Source organism: Phocoena phocoena, chromosome 9 (genome assembly GCF_963924675.1).
Source record: "Phocoena phocoena chromosome 9, mPhoPho1.1, whole genome shotgun sequence".
Taxonomy (NCBI): domain Eukaryota; kingdom Metazoa; phylum Chordata; class Mammalia; order Artiodactyla; family Phocoenidae; genus Phocoena; species Phocoena phocoena.
This window is the reverse complement of record NC_089227.1, coordinates 87,147,537-87,164,898: the sequence shown is the minus strand read 5'-3', so window position 1 is coordinate 87,164,898 and position 17,362 is coordinate 87,147,537. Positions and strand designations below refer to the sequence as shown.

The following is a 17,362-nucleotide window of genomic DNA, read 5'->3' as shown; positions in this document are numbered from 1 at the left end:
TTAGAAAAGATAAGGTTAATTTCAGCTACTATTTCTTCTTATATTTCCTTATTCCCTACAGCCAACCAGTGGCCATGCCCTACAAATTTACCCCCTTAATTTACGTTTCTTGGTCTGCCCCTTCCCCTCCGCTTCCCCCGCCTCTCCTCTAATTCAGGCACTCTCTGCCTCTCTCCCCTCCCCCTCCGCACTCTTGCCTTTCCAATCCATTTTACACAAAGCTCAGAAAAATCTCCCTAAAGCACAGGTCTTCCCTGGAATTCCCTGTTTACTGACCTTCAGTGGTTCCCACTACCGAACTTTGAAAGGTCACGTTCCTTAAGCCTGGCATTCAAAAGCCTCCATTTTGGCTTAGCCATCTTTTCCAAAACCCAAACATTCATCACTTGCTCATCCTTTTCCTGCTCTTCCCCACCACCTTGACATTGTTCTGGTTCCTTCACTCCTTTAGCTCCTTCAGTTTTAATCCTGTCTAAATCCTCCTCATTCTTCACAAACTCTAGGTTTGTAACCTTCACCAAACCTCTCTTGTCCTCTTTAAGTAATTTCTTCCTCCTAGAGCATGTCATCATTACCTATCTTACCATATTTTCTGTCATAAATTGATGCTGTGGATACATGTCTGATTTCTTTGTCCCCTATTTTCCTTTCTATCCTCAACCAAGGACGTAAGCTCGTTAAGGGTATAATCTGTAACTGATGGACTTCTTTATTCCGACACACTCACATGCAATGATGTGTGTCTGGCACTGGGTCCTGCACAAAGAAGGCAGTGGTTTTGCTGAAGAACAAGAGCACACTTGGAACATTGGGCTCAGAGTGGAGTACTCCTTTTTTAAGATAGATACTACCAGACTAACGGCAACAGAGAAGGAAGAGTGGGATGGTTTGCAGACCCAGGACGTATCAGAAACCAAGGATGTTCTGTCTAGGGGAAAAGAAAAACAAAACAAAACTACTAAATGGACCATGATAGCCATCTTCACATATTTGAAGGGTTTTCATGTGTAAGGATGAAACTGATTTGGAATCACTACAGAAATAAGAACTATGTCCAATCTGAATATTGTTTCAAAACAAGAAACTTCAACGGTGACCACTCCGCTTTGTGGATTTAGTAAGCTTCCTATCACTTGACTTGTGAGGCAGGATCATAAATGAGGAAAAGGTCACCTACAATCAATAAGGTGCCAAGCTATACAAACTTTTAAAAAGATTTCTTTCAAAATAACAAGAACAACAATAATATATAAATGACCATCAGTGGGACTTAGGGTCTATTGTCAATTTTGCTATATCTTGGGCAGGTTAGGTAACATCTCCATTATAATTAATACTCACTGGCATTATTATTTGTTAGAAATTATGGGTTGCCCTTAATGAAATATAAGAAAAAGAAGACATGCCTTGCTTTAAAAAAAAAAGCTTAAAATTCAATGCAGGTTAAAGTAAAAGTAAATTTTTAAAGTATGTTATTTGACTGTCATTTGGTAGATGTGACATTCACACAACCATTTTGGAGTGAACTCTGTGGCCCAGAAATTCCACTCTTAGACAACTAACACAAGGGCAGTGGCTTTTAAAATTTTCGTTTGGGTATCTCTTAAAGGAATTTTGAAAAACTATATTCTCTTTCCCACATTTTAAAATTGAAATTTAGTTGTTGTTTTTTTAGCATGAGTTTAATGGTTACAAAATATTAAATTTTGGCACATTATAAATATTGACTCTTTAAATCACTATTTTAAGCGTAACCAATAGAATCTCAATACCATAGGGATTTGAAATCTACCATGATACATTTAAAATGCACAAAAATAAGCTCTTTTTTAATGGTTAGGTATTTTTCATTTTTCTCTTTCAGTTATTATTTCTATTTCATTTCCTCACCAAGTTTTATCCTATTGGAATACATCTTTATGCTTTAAAGTACTTTACCATTACTCTATTTGTAGTTTCCTGCAAAAAATAAATTATTTGTACAAATTAAAATCTAAAAAATTTAAATTAAAATTTTCTTTACCAAAAGACTAAATGTTAACATACCTTTTGTTTGAAGTGCCATTAGAATTATCATTTGGTACACAACTGCGTATAGCACACTTGTTGATTATGTGTATGATTTTAACCTAAAAGTATTATCATTCCTGATGAATAATTATTGAACAAAAAAAGTAAAATATTATTGGGAATGCATCTCTCTGAGTTTCTTTTCTTTATTTGGTTCTTGTAACTGTGGATAAATATTACTTATTGCAGGAGTGAAGGAGGTTAAGCATTAATCTATGTTATATTCCTTGGCCAGATTAATCTTCCCTGAACACTGCTCCCTGGTTTACTTATAATGGCTCCTTATCATCTACTAGTCAACATCTAAATTTCCAAGCCTTATTATTTTTTTTTTTTGGCGGTACGTGGGCTTCTCACTGTTGTGGCCTCTCCCGTTGCGGAGCACAGGCTTCGGACGCGCAGGCTCAGTGGCCATGGCTCACGGGCTCAGCCGCTCCGCAGCATGTGGGACCTTCCCGGACTGGGGCACGAACTCGTGTCCCCTGCATTGGCAGGCGGACTCTCAACCACTGCGCCACCAGGGAAGCCCCCCAAGTCTTATTTTTCAAGATCCTTTGTTATATGGTCTTACTTTTCCTATTCAACATTACTTCCTACTACCTTCTCCTAGGAACTCTGTTTCATTCAAACCTCCTCCTCCTTTAATCTCCCTCTGAATACCAGGCAACTATGTTTGTGCTTCCTCTTCATCCCTGCAATGCCCCTGTTTATTCTTTCCACCTCCCTAAATCTCACCCATCTTTCTAAGGTCCAGAACCTAACTCTCGTTCTGTGAGATCTTTCCTGACTCCAATCAGCCTGTCACTCTTTTTCGTGTTTTATTCCTTCTGCTCTTATAGTCTGTATTGTACAAGTAGTACCTGATGATATACTATACTGTACCCATCTATCCTTAATTATACATCACATAAAATTTAGTATTTTATTATACATTCTTTTCTTCTCTAATTGTTTCATGTCTTGTCAACCAGACCATAATTTGTTCCTATTATTACCTTTTTACAAGAGGTGCTATGATCTCTTCCACAAGCTCAAAGAGATTTGTGAACTCAGAGAAAAGAAATCAGAGGGAAAACTAAAGGTTTTCAAGTTCATAACAATGATTTTTCATTTCCATTGATGCTAAACAGGGTAACCATCCTTTCGTGACAGTAGGAAGGCTATAGGTCAAACATCAGGAGGAATACGTTTCGACAGACTAAAAAGAAATCATATTATAGATTATTAAGGGTTACTAAGAGTTCAAAATTGCTTTACTTTAAAGATCTTTTAGAATCACAAGAGGGGCTAATCAAGATCCAGAATTTCCTTGAGGAAGACACATCTTATGATTCTAGACTTGCATAAAAATCAAGGCTGACACTTCATCTAAGCCACCCAAAGGCAGCCCTAAGTGGCTCTGTCCCTTTGTACCTTCCATTCCCTCTGCTGGTATGACTATACGTGTGTCTAGGAGACTACTTCTTTGGCACATGTTCTCATCAGGCCTCTTGACAAACTCAAGGATGGTCCTTTTCTACAATGACGGAAGGTTAGGCTATAAGGGCAGTATCAGCCACCACCCCAAAGGTCAAGTTCTAAATTGGTGTTGCTTAGCTTCCAACAGAAGCTCTACCTGTAGGCTGCAACGCAGGTGTCCTTGTACTCCTGTAGCTTCACGCACACCATGTTGAGGAACTGATCCGAATAGGCACTCAAGTCACGCATCAGGTTCATGAGGTCTTGCACTGTCTTCTCTACAATGATTGTGCTCTGGAAAAGAACACAGAGAGGACAAAGAAACTCATGAGTGTTCTGACTCGAGTAGCACAGGCTTCGGACGCGCAGGCTCAGTGGCCATGGCTCACGGCCATGGAAGGGCTACTGAAAGGATGTGATCACTTAAGACACTTGAGCTTTCCTAGAAGGATGTGACATTTAAAAATACTCCTGAAAAACAACAACAAAATAACTATCTTACACAGTGCTAATCTTCCAAAGACCTGAGAAAGTGTTTTTTACGGAAGGACACAGGACAGGGAATTTCCTATTGGTTTCATGGAATTCTTGGCATCTACGAGATATCTCTGCGGCTTTTAAGAAAGCAAATGCATATTCAGTTGCAGCCTGATTTATCACCCCCAGGGTTATACTTTGAGATTAGGGACTCATGACAGGCAGCATAAAGAAAAAGCCTTCTAGGATTTGTTTTTTAAAGTTTCAAAACCATCAATCTATTAAGAATAACAACTAACATTTGTATTGTGCCTTACAGCTTGTAGAATGTTTTCACATATACAGCATATGTCACCTCACTTGAAACTCACAGAATAATCATGAACACTTATTAGATTCTTACAAGTGCGAAGCTGAGCTAGGCACTCTACACGCTTTATGTCATTTAATCCTCTCACCGCACCTACCTATCCGCCGAATCCCTTAATCATCCCCAGTGTAAAGAGGAGGAAACAGGCTTAGAAAAAGAAAGAAACAAAGCAAGGGCTCCAGACTTTGCTCTTTTAGCTATACCTTTCTGCCTCAAACTTTTTCTCACGAGATCATAGTATTTCCTGTTGTTTTTGTCACTGTAGAAGCAGTGTCCAAAGACACCCAGACAAGTTTTTAAACTGAACTAAAGGAATACCCAAGGGAAAAAATAAGCCCATCTTAGACACTGATGGTACTGTACAGTAAATTGGTGTTATCTGAAAAGAGGCATATTCAATAAATTCTAAATCTCTGGTTAAGAAAAGACAGAGTTGTTTAAACCATTAGTTCATGCCTCTTTTGAAAGAAGCACAATTACACTGGAGTAAATATTAATCACAGGCTTAGAAGCTTGGAATCCTTCGGTCAATAACCGGTTTGATGAATATGTATTTATTTATATAGAATTCCATAAGCAATGTAGACTTAGCCATAAAAGTAAACATTAAAAATATTTTTTCCAGCCTGACACTAACCTTTGAAATAATCAAAGGCATTTTTTTTTTTTTTTTTTTTTCGGTACGCGGGCCTCCCACTGTTGTGGCCTCTCCCGTCGCGGAGCACAGGCTCCGGACGCGCAGGCCCAGCGGCCATGGCCCACGGGCCCAGCCGCTCCGCGGCATATGCGGGATCCTCCCGCACCGGGGCACGAACCCGCGCCCCCCTCATCGGCAAGCGGACTCCCAACAACTGCGCCACCAGGGAAGCCCAAAGGCATTTTATTATGCTTAAATACAGACTATGGGGTACGGCGTTTGGGTTAGCTTTTTTTTTTCTTCTAAACATAAAAAGAATGGATAAACATGTACAGCTTTTCTCAACACAACGGAGGATCAGTGTGAGCTACGAGCTTACATATGCATGCTTATTCAGGACTATTGGGTTCTAGAGGTTTCTTCTTTCCTTCTCCTCTCCCCACACTCCAAGTAAAATAATCAGAAGGTGAAAAGGAAGGAGCAGTTATACCGTGTAAGGCAACTGCGTAGGAAACCAAATTACAGTCTCTATAGAATCCCCACAAGTTCAACTTCCTTTTCTGTATTGATTTTAAGATTAAAGCACTGCAGCTTCACCCTGATCCATAATCCCGTTTCTCTGCGTGTGTGTGTGAGTGACAGGAGTTGATTCTACTTAGCTACATGTCCCCATGCTGCTAAGAAGAATCAAAAATCCTCATCCTGATTGAGAGCACAGGATATCCTACAACACGTGGACAGCAATGAATAAAGGGGAGTAGCGTGCAGCCATCCTAACAAAAGCCGTTTGAAATCGGACAAACACTGCGGGGAAGATGAGCACAAAGAAATTGCTCAGATTATTGAGAGAAAGAGCCTGGTTCTATTCCCAGTTACGCTACTGATAATCAACTCTGGGGCAGTTTTGGGTAGCCCCTTCCTTTCTGATGGCTCCATCTAGCCTTCTGGTAACCAAGGATAATTTGATGGCTCCTCTACTCTACTGGCCCTCATCGCTCAATCGGTGTCTTGGTGCTTGCAGACTTGGGGACTACTGTGTAACTGTTCCAGGTCATCTTAGGTGTGTTTGTTCTTCCTGATTAGATTATCAACTTCTCAAAAGTGAGACAAGCGTTCTTATTTTCTAAAACCTTCCCATCCTTCCCTTCTTTTGCTTGTTTTATAATTTCTTAGGATCTTCAGGACAATACTACTAATCAAAGAAACGGGACTAGTAATGTCAACCCGTATAAATAATGTGAGGGATGTCATATATGTGAGGGATACTAGATACAGGCATCTTTGCATTTGGAAGTCTCTTTGGGTGGTTCAGTTTGGTCTGTATTTATGCCCGTGTTTTTGGGTGATGAGAACTGTGCTGGTGACAGTCGGAGAGGAAGGGGAGATTGTTGACACAGAGGAATATCCCCTGGAGATAAACAGGAAGTACCTGCAGGGAATGATTAGCTTATGTGATGCTATATGATTATATACAATTTTCTAGCTATTTGGTTGGTTTACCTTGTCATGGTAGCACTCTGGATAATCAATCACTACATTCTCTTCAAGGGAAATGACACTGTAGTTTGCCAAATGATGCATATTTTTACAGGGTCGAAAAGATTCAATTTTCCAAGAATTTACAACAATTTCCAAATCAGTGGCTCTGACAGATAAATACTGAAAATATCAAATTTCTAACAAGGTCAATCCTGTTTTTATTTATTTGATCCCTTTGGTATCACAAATGATTTATTGTCTTATTATTAATTTGGGGAATTGCCAATGTTGACTATAATGACTTCATAATAAGTAAAACCCTGATTTTATTCATTATAATTTCCATTAAACATATCACAAATGATTGATATTTGTTTAAAAATAACTCAATTCTCATTTCTTGCAACCTACTACCAGGTAATAAGTCTGAGCATGACATGAAAAATGAGAAAAGGAAAAAAAAAATCCGAGGATAGCTGAGGCAATAAAAGAAAAAATAACAACACTGCTATGAAAAATAAACAACTAAAGTTTCTTAGAGGGATATATCAGCAATCTAAAATAAGAGGACAGTATATAAGGACCAGCTCTTTGGTTCTGAACTTAAACATTTTAATGAATGAATGAATGAAGATGATTGGACACTGAAGACCTTGTCCATTTAGCCCAAGCCCTGATGGGTATGGCAACCACTGGTTCACTTCTTTATTTACAGTCTCTTCTGTCACACTACAAAATCCTTTTGATCAGTGACTATACCTTCATATCTCTACTGCCTAGGAGCAAGGTATCTGGCACACTGAAGGTGCTCAAAAGACGTTTATTGGACGAATTAATGCACATTCAGAACAGAGTGAAAAGACAGATTTAGAGTATAATTTTAATGTAAAATAGTGGGTCAAAAGCCTGATTTGGTAAAGTGGAATCAGACCATGGCCTCTTTGTTACATTACTGTACCTTAATTACTGTACCTTAATTCCCATGGTTCTAAAGACTGACCATTTATTATGACTAAAAGTCTTAGACTTTGCTACCAAAACATTCCTAATTTCACTTGACTGTATTATTTTCTATAATGGAAATCCATAAATATATATACACACACAATTCAGGAAGTATAAACTCATAAAACTTTAGTTTGGAAAATGCAGTCTCTGTGTGTGTGCTGTTTTAGCCCTTGAATCAGGGATGGTTCAGAGACGCTGCAGAGAACCTAGGGTCCTGGAAAACTACTTTAGGAAGAATTTGAAAGAAAACATAGAGTAAATCCATTCGTCACTTGAGACACACCCCACTACACCATACATATACACCAGCAACTGTGGAGGGAGAGGGCTTCATGAATGTCTGACGATGACAACAATGTTTCTGCTTATGGGGACACATCCAACTACAGGTCACCAAAACTTGTCATTCCATATTGTCCTTCCAATTACCATCAGCTCTAAGTTGTGGTTGGCCATAAACGATAACAACTACAACAATGACAGTAATGACAGAAATCAAAAGGAAATTTTGCTTTCTGTTTTTTTATCTATATTTTGATTTGCGTGATGTTTAAAATATCCTGAATGGGTTTGCTCCTTTAATAAGCTAACTGGTAAAAGACTACGTATCCGGGGAGTTGGTGACTGAGGAAACTGCCACGTCTATGCTCTTCTTAATCATCCTCCACCTCAAAAGCTGAGTAATCTTTTAAAAAGTTATGTCTGGGCTTCCCTGGCGACCCAGGGGTTAAGAATTCGCCTGCCAATGCAGGGGACACAGGTTCGAGCCCTGGTCCGGGAAGATCCCACATGCCGCAGAGCAACTAAGCCCGTGCGCCACAACTACTGAGCCTGCGCTCTAGAGCCCACGAGCCACAACTACTGAAGCCCGCACGCCTAGAGCTCATGCTCTGCAACAAGAGAAGCCACCGCAATGAGAAGCCCGCGCACCACAACAGAGTAGCCCCCGCTCAACGCAACTAGAGAAAGACCATGTGCAGCAATGAAGACCGAGTGCCGCCAAAAAAAAAAAAGAAAAAACTTACGAATCTTTAAAAAAAAAAAAGAGTTCTGTCTCCCACAGAAATGAGTGCTTATGTCCATCAAAAAGACATAAGACATGAACACAAGTCCTCATAGCAGTTCTAATTATAATAGTTTAAAAAAGTGATAAAAGTAGTCCTTATGTCCATCAGTAGTTTATGGGCAAATGAACTGTGGTATACTCATACAATGGAACACTGCAGAGCAAGGAAAAAGGATGAACTATTACTACACGTGACATGGACGTGCATGCTGAGTGAAAGCATTCAGACACAAAGCAGCACAACTACACTTTTGTCATTACCGTAGTTCAGAAACAGGCAAAAGTGATCTCTGGTGATGGGAGTCATAACAGTGGCCACCCCTGGAGGCGGTGGGTCCTGAATGGGAAGGAGAGAACCTTCCAGGTGCTGGAAATACCTCGAGTGGGTAGCTATTGCACGAGTAAAAACATGCGTACAAAATTTTTTGCACTTGAGATTGGTGCACTTCACAGTTTGTAAATTTAACATCAAAAGAAAAAATTTAAAGTTCTATCTGATTATGTCTCTACCAACTTAAAGCTCTTTAATGCACTAGGCCCCATATTCTTCATATAACCCATAGGGCCCTTCATGGCATGGCTTCTGGCTACCCCTCTAGCCTCACTATTTGCCATTTTCCTCTTGCTCGTCTAACATCTGGCTACGTGGCGTTGCCTCAGTTCTTCATTCTCAGGGCTTTGCGCTTGCCTGCAAAGTACTGTCCCTTGTCTTCCTTTCCTAGAGTACTTTTTTTCTTATCTTTCAGGTCTCAGCTAAAAACTCCTCTGTGTGGGAAGACTCTCCCTAACCTTCATTAGGTCCTCCTGTTAGAAACACCTAGAACATATCTATCTATCTAGCCATCTCCCCCAGAGATGGTTCTGTTTCACTTGAGAACCCAGATTAATACCCACTGCAAGGGAGGAGGGGGGACTGGGAGGGACATCTGGTCGGTGGTTACATGCACACATGTTAAATCTCAATTTTAAACAATTTATGTCCAACCATCACACAAATGAATAGGCACCCCTTCAAAAATTTGTCTGAGAATACCATCTGTGAGTGTGTAAGTCTTCTATTATAATGGTTTTCACTTAGGGTATATTTTTAAAATGTGAAGATGTAGCAGTACTGTTGGCAATACTACCATAGACCACTGCTATAGATGAGAACTGTTGAGAAGGCTTAGACGTTTTGTGGGGAAAGAGCTGGGAATTTAACGAATTGATTAAATAGATACAGATTTATTAAGCAAATATTTCCTCTATGCCAAATACTAGGCTAACTTAGGAGATCAAAAGCCAGATGAGACAAGTTTCCTGCCCTCCTGCCATCTTAGATATTAGTAGCAGAAGACACATAAGTTCACAAACAAGGACAATAAAGGCTCATAGGTGCTGCTACCTTGGGCATCTGTATATTGGGCAATAGAAGCACAGAGGAGGAAAGAGTTAATTGAACTGGGGTCGAAGAGGTGGAGGGAGTCCTGAGAAAGAGGAAGTTACAACTGAACTGAGTCCAGAAAGATAAACAGCAACTTGTCGATTGACAAAGATTGGGGAGGGAAGCACTTCTGGCAGATGGAGCAGCATGAACATGAAGTGGTGTGGGATTCGGGGAATTGCACGTGGTTCTTCATGGCTGGGGATGAAGGGTGTGCATGTGTGTGTGCAGACAGGGTGCGCAGGCTCAGAGAAGCAGTACGAAGCTAGATCCTCAGGGTCCTTTTACAACACATACACACATGACACCTAAATATTTCGAATATCCCTTCCCCACCAAGAAAATACAACAAATTAATCCAATCTGATGTCACTAATCACTAGATGATCCACTCCAAGTGTAGGAAGATAATTTCAAAAGGTTCCATTCTACCATTCAGAAAAAGACAAATACACTTAATATAACCAACTGGGAAATACATTCGGAGCTCTGGCAGCCTCAAGCGCTAGGTAGAATTTATAAGTAGGCTTAAACAAAGAAAATATGAGGTCAAATTTTGGGCAATCCGAAAAACTATATCCCTTTAGAATTCAAAAAGGGGTCATAAAATTTATTTGCCGAGTGAAAACTTGGAAAATACATATGATGTAAATTACAAATAGTATTTATTTTTAACATTTTGAGTAGAGGATCATTTATGGTTGAATAAAATCTGTGCCTAATATATCTTATAAGTACAGCTGGCTTTTTATGAGGTTTATTTAGGAGGTTGTGACTTCATATTCAGAGCAAAACAAAATAGCAGGGAAGGGGAAAGAAGTATAAAACAGTTGTGCTTAATTAGACTATGAAATCCCGAGGGCATCTTTGTTTACCAAGCTAACACTAAATAATAAAGGAATGTTTGTTGACTTATATACATCAAATCAATCTAACTCTATGGACAGGTTATCAATTCCCTTTGATATGTAATGGAACCCAGAGAGAAGAAATAAATCAACGAATAGGTGAGCATTAGCACTTGTAAGAAATATCTCCAACTCCACCCTTCTCCCCCCCATACACACACATACCACACACATAATTCAAAAGCACTTTAAAGTTACTATCCTGCAAACTACATAGTGCTACATGTTAGGAGGGAGACAGAAGTATATTAGCAACAAAATTAGCAGATATAGTACTTCTTTTCTTGCCAAGCGATGTTCTTGGTATAAAGCATGGTCTCTTTTCCCAGGGGATAATGATAATCTAGTTGGGATAACATCATTCAGAACAAGAAACAAATGGTTTTCCAAGAGATGAAAGTGCAAAAGACAATCGAGGAGAATAGGAGTTGGGGAGCCTGAACTGGGATCTGGAGGATGGGTCAGGTTTGGATTCATGGAAAGGAAGGAACAAGGTGTTTCAGGCTAGAGAAAAGAGGTAGGCAAAGCCTGGGGATGAGGAGTGAGCTGGTCACAAATAGCAAAGAGAAGTCAAGGGTGCTTGGAGGATGAGAAAGGGTTGACTGGACAGTGGGGAACCAGCTTGTGGAAGGCCTGAGTGACAAGCTGAGGGCTTTTTCCTGCAGATGGAGAGAAGCAGCGCAGTGTATTAGGTAGTGGAGCTCAGAATCCTAATTCTAGAGCTGAAAGCAACTTGCTATCCACAGTCGAATTCTCTTAAGCCACGTAACAATTATGGTCCTAGATGGAGCCCTAGTTTGGACAAACCAGTTGTGAAGAACATTTCTGCAACATCTGGGAAATTTCAAAAGGGACTAGATATTACATGATATTAAGAACTTACTGCTAACATTGGAAACAGTGACAATGTTATTTTGATAAGAAAATGTTCTTGCTCTGCAGAGAAATAATACTAAAGTATTTGGTATAAAATAGCTTGAGGTCTTGGTTTACACAAGAGGAGATATATGAAGCAATAGTTTTCAGATACTGGAGAAGGAAAATAAATGAAGTGGGCCCTATGGATGCCCCAGCTGGTGTTTCCAGGCCATAATGCAGGAAGGTGATACTTAAACAGTGCCTGGAAGCCTTGCTGAGCTAAGACAGAATTTGGAGTTTTGGAACATTAAGGTAGCTAGAGTTTTATGAGGCAAAATAGTGGAGAGGGGGGAGCTGCACAAAGAAAGGGGAGAAGGAGGAAGGGGGGAGGAGAGAAGGAGGGAGAAGGAGAGAGATCCAGAGAGGGAGAGAGATCTCTGTAGATCATCAAGAGTCCCCTCAAATCTTTGGCTGAGTTCTGATCTGTGCCTGTGTAGCTGAAACACGCAAGGCTGGTGAAAGTACTACCTGGAAAGAGCAGGTGGAATTCCCAGAGTTCACACAGGGGCAGGAATGGTTCATGTTCCCACCAGCTAGAGTGGGACACCCAACAGATCTGCTGGAGTCCTCAGAAAGGTACTGGCACCATAGTGAGGCCAAGTTAACCTTGGACTAAAGACTGCCCTGGACATGTCGACATGTCTAACAAATCCTAGAAGGAAAGCTTGAAGTAAATGGCATAATTCTAAGTCACTAAAATGTGTCCGAAACAAAGCTCAGCAATATTTAAAAGAATACAACAGAATCCGGCATGCAATGCTGCACCCAAATTATACGCCCAGCACCAAATAAGAGAAACAGACCCAGAAAGAACACAGAGAATAGAACTAGTAGACAAGGAAGCTAAAATAACCGTTATAAATATGCTCCTATGTTCAAGAACACAGAGGAAAACGTGAACACGACAAGAAGAGAAATGGAAGACATGGCAATAGAAACTATCCAACATAAAACACAGAGGAAAGAGAGATGGAAGTGATGGAATAGAGAGTCAGTGAACTGTGGGACAACATCAAGCAACCTAGTATACGTGCAACTGATGCTCCCAAAGCAGGTGGGGAGGGGCAGAAGAAAATGATGGCAGAAAAAGTCCCAAATTTGATGACAACTATAAGCCCACAGATCCAGAGCTCAACAGATCTCAAACAAAAGATGACAAAAACTACAGTGAGACACATTATAATCAAATTGCTGAAAACCAAGGATAAATAGAAAAATCTTAAAAACAGTAAGAAAAAAAAAAAGAAATGAGATTTGAAAGGAAAAAAGAAGAACTCAGGTCTTCTGATTCCCATTTCAATGTTCTCTTTACTACCCCATACTGTGCCTTCTCCTGGCAAAAATGGTGTCAGGTGAAGATGGATCTGGCTGGCACATGGGGGTTGACAGAGGTACTAGAAACAAGTACTAGAAAAGCTAAGGGAGAAGAGCTTCAAGTAAGAGAGGTAGTGTAAGGGCTTCCGACTTTTAAGAAATAAACCAACCACTCACAAATCCTCCGATGGAGAAATAAGAACCTCCAATGGAAGACTTACTCCAGGTCATAGTCTCCCCAGGAATTTTATTTCCCAGTTGTATATTTTGAAACATTCTCTTTCTGTTCAAAGGACCCAATATTATTCCATGCTCTACAGTCGATACACATTAAAAAAAAAAAAAAAAAACCCAAACTTTCTTTTCCTTAACCCAACCAATACAAGTTGATTTCTCTTTTAAGGTGATTTACTCAAAGAAAAAATTAATAACAGGAAGCCACATAAAAGTAAAAAGGCATGAAAAAGAACAAATATAAACTTATAGAAAACATACATTCAAAGATAATCAAATTCTAGCCCCTCCTTGACTTGATTAACAAAGGTAAAATACTCAAATACTGTACCCTGGTTTCCTGTCTTATTTTGGATATACCAGCAAATATAAATAGCATGTATATTATAATATAAATGTGAACGTCAGAATGAGCTACCTACCCATCATCCATCTGTCAATCTATCCAACATTTACTGAACACCTACTATGCATTATCTCATTTAACTCCCTAAGACATTTTATTTATATAGTATGTATTTACTATCTATAAGATGGCTACTATTATTCCTATTTGATAGTTGGGGAAACCCAAATACTAAGAAATCAAAGAGTTGTTCAAGGTCACACAACTAGAAAGCTGTAGTTCCAGCCGGGATTTGAACTCAGGCAGCCTGAATTTTTAGTTGCTTCCAGAAAAAACACAGAAGTGCTAAGTGATGAGTTAATCTTTCCAGGCATTCCACAATGCCCGGTGAAGCACAGTCGAGGTGAATGAGGACTGATTCTGGAAGGTTACTGTGACCTTCAGATGACAGTTTCAGCATTGCGACTGGTGAGACCAGAACCAGGTTTACAGGAAGCTGTGAAGGAGCTCAGCAAGTGGATGGGATGGAGTTAGGGCAGGAAGTAAAGACTGGACCCTCCTGGTCCTAGGCTCTCCGGGATGACCAGCCATCTGGAGGCACAGGTCACTCCAATGCCAGCAGCCAAGAGACTCTTCAGTGACAGTTTTAAGCCAGCAAGGGCTCTAATGTCTTCACACTTTCCTGATATCCTGCCCTCTTAAACCACCCAGAACTGATACCTAAGACAAAAGGTTTGGACATAAGACTGCCAGACAGGCTCAGGCTAATAATTCAAACTGTCTCAAACTTATCTTTCTGAAATTATATTTTCCCATAATTTTCCATGCCCTGCCAACATCATCACCATTGCATTTTCTAACACCCTTCTTCCTGAGAACTCAGAGTACTTCATAAATATCTCAATCAATATCCCAACAGATTGTGAGAAAGTAGAGCAGTCATTATCCCTATTTTTTAGCAAGTCTAACATTTAAAGCAGTTTCAAGCAACAAGTATAACAGTTCGAAAGAGGTTTTTAAAGAACTAGAGAACACCAAGCTGCCAACAAAGGTGGTCTTAAATGCCTGTATTTGTTTATATTTCTCAAGTTCCCACTCAACTCGGACTACTTTCTGTCAAGTTGCAAAGCACCTGCATTCACAGAAACCCTTTCTTGACGTAGCGGCATTATTCAAGCCTATTACGTGATTATTTTGCCCTTTTAAAGATTACCTGTCCCCAGTCACTCTACTTAGTACCAACAGACAAACCAACCTGGAAATTCACAGAGCAGAACCTTTACAATTCTTTCTCCTAGCAAAGGCAAGGTCTCCCCAGCAGGAGGTTCCAATGACCCACAATGGGGCACAATTCATTAGGGAAGAGCTACAAATATACAAATCAACATGACAGAGGAGGAAGTCCGGCTGAACCCAGTGGGAGATACAGGCATTTGTCCCACTGCACACACATTTGTTCCACTCTGTGCAGGCTCACCTGTCTTTGGTGGCTCACACCATATAATCATCAATTATGCTGACAAGTTTGCCTCCAAATCGTTTCAGCCTCAGTTACTCAGGCATCTCAGAAGTGAGAGCCGGAGCCCTCTGAGGAGGAGAATGAGGAGGGAGCTTGGCTTCCAGGAAACGAGAACATATGGAATTATTTGGGGGAGAGAGTATGTGAGGAAGCATGCAAGCGTGCAAGCGGAAATTCGTTCAAGGGTAGAGATCCAACTCGGTTATGACTTATACTGGGAGAGACTATTTGAGAAGAGCTCATGAATTTCAAAAAGACCTTGTTTTTAACAAAACTGGCTGTTGTAAAACCAGCATTCCAGCTCATTTGATAAAGTTAACCGTTCTACGTGACCTTTGCACGCTGAGCAAAACAGTACGCACCACTGGGCAAAAATCACATCACCGTGCATCAGGAGACCTGGGCTGCAAACATAGTTGTAACACTGACTGCCTTTGGGGATACTGAACAAGTTACTCTCTTTTCTTCACTTGCAAGGGGTGTGTGATAGCCTTCGTGACCCATGGTGGCATCTCTAGCTGGCCCACCGTAAAGTCAATTTGAGCTTTACCTCATTTTCCCAAGTTTAGGAGATGAGTCATTCACACTTATCCTAGATTTTAGTTATCAAAGCACATTATTTGTGCCTATACAAGATTAGAAATTACCAAAATGCATCTGTTGAACTCAACTCAATGGCATCCCGCCAAAGTTTGCATGAAAGGAACAGTAATAGAACCACCCACACTGCCCAGGGAAGCAGCTTTTCTCCTGAGTCCAAAAAACAGTTAGTGGTTAAAAATCAGAATATCGAAGCTTTGATGTATTTCCTTCTAAGAGAATTTCTTCACACAGGAAACGCCCACGCCACTGGGAAAGATACAGCCAACACTTACGTGTACAATAATTTCTAGACTTTAGGATTTTAGCAGCCAGGAAACATAAATGGATCAACACAGATCCAACTTTTTATGGTGTTAAGTTACGATGCTTAAAACAAAACCAAAACAGATCACCTACACTATCACTGTTTTTACAGAAGTATGATAAAAGTATGACTATTTTAACACCAAAAATGGGAGGAAAATAATATCAGAAAAAAAGGACGGTTCTTCCCCCAAAAGTAAACTTAAAAATCTTCTCTCTCTCTCTCTCTCGCTCACATACTCACCTACACCTCATCCCCCCATTACCATGCCCACTACATTGACCTGGCTTTACCCATTACCTGTGGATGCCACTTTGGACTGGCTGACCCAGGTTAGTGGATTGGGCTTTGGGGACCACAGCTCTAGGAGGGAGGTGTTAGGTATCATTAACAGAGTACATGTTTTACGGGTCACTATGTCTGATGAGCCATAGATGCTAAGGGACAATGTTCAACTGTTGTGATTGCTTTCGGCTTTGGGCTGGGGGGGTGGGCAGTCATCAATCCACCAAACCAGGGTTTTGTATTCATTCTGGAGTCTCTTATGAGACGAAGGAGGAGAACAGAGACAGACTCACGTGTTTTAAAAAGTAGGAGGAATTAAGCACACAAAGATTCAGCTGTCATGATTTTATCTTTGGGTTGCAGGTATAAAATTTCTTACAATATGAAATGAATACAAAATTCAAAAGTACTAAATGGAATAATAAAATTGTTCAACAGCCTCTTACTGTGGGTAACTTAGGAGGCACTTTAAGAACATACAGATATAATTTGGAAAGAAAACTCTAACGGTTCATAAAATTACCACTGTTCCCATGTAACTGAAAACAATAGAGCCTACCGCAAAATACAGACAGAGCATTCAAATCATTTTAATGGTTTCTCTTTTCTTTTAAACTCTCTGCTCCTTTTATCACTAAGATTTTTTTTTTTTAATGAAAAGTGGAATGTCCCTGCTGCCCATTTTCTTCTTTTATTGTTTCCCTTTTGTTCTAAAAATGAGGGTAAAATTAAATGCTTAGATCACTAGAGATTTCTAGATGGTCAGACAAATGAGTACGGGGCTCCTAGGCTTGCGTTTTTCATAGATATGGACATATATCTCTCACTCGGTCTCCATGGCTCTTGTTCAATACAAATTTGATTTAGCCTAAGTACCTTCAGTATGTGACAACCAAATTTCTACCTAGAAAGAGGGGCAAAATTGGTTTCATTGCTTAAATTA

At 40.1% G+C, this 17,362-nt stretch overlaps 1 protein-coding gene across 1 annotated transcript in view; it reads right to left on the bottom strand.

Moving 5' to 3' along the window:
- The window catches only part of EXOC4 (exocyst complex component 4), an 822,005-nt gene that overhangs the window by 163,351 nt on the left and 641,292 nt on the right, over positions 1–17,362 (bottom strand). The window contains exon 12 of the mRNA XM_065883517.1: positions 3,686–3,822. Coding sequence (XP_065739589.1) covers positions 3,686–3,822 — 137 coding nt within the window. The remainder of the gene's footprint in view (positions 1–3,685; positions 3,823–17,362) is intronic.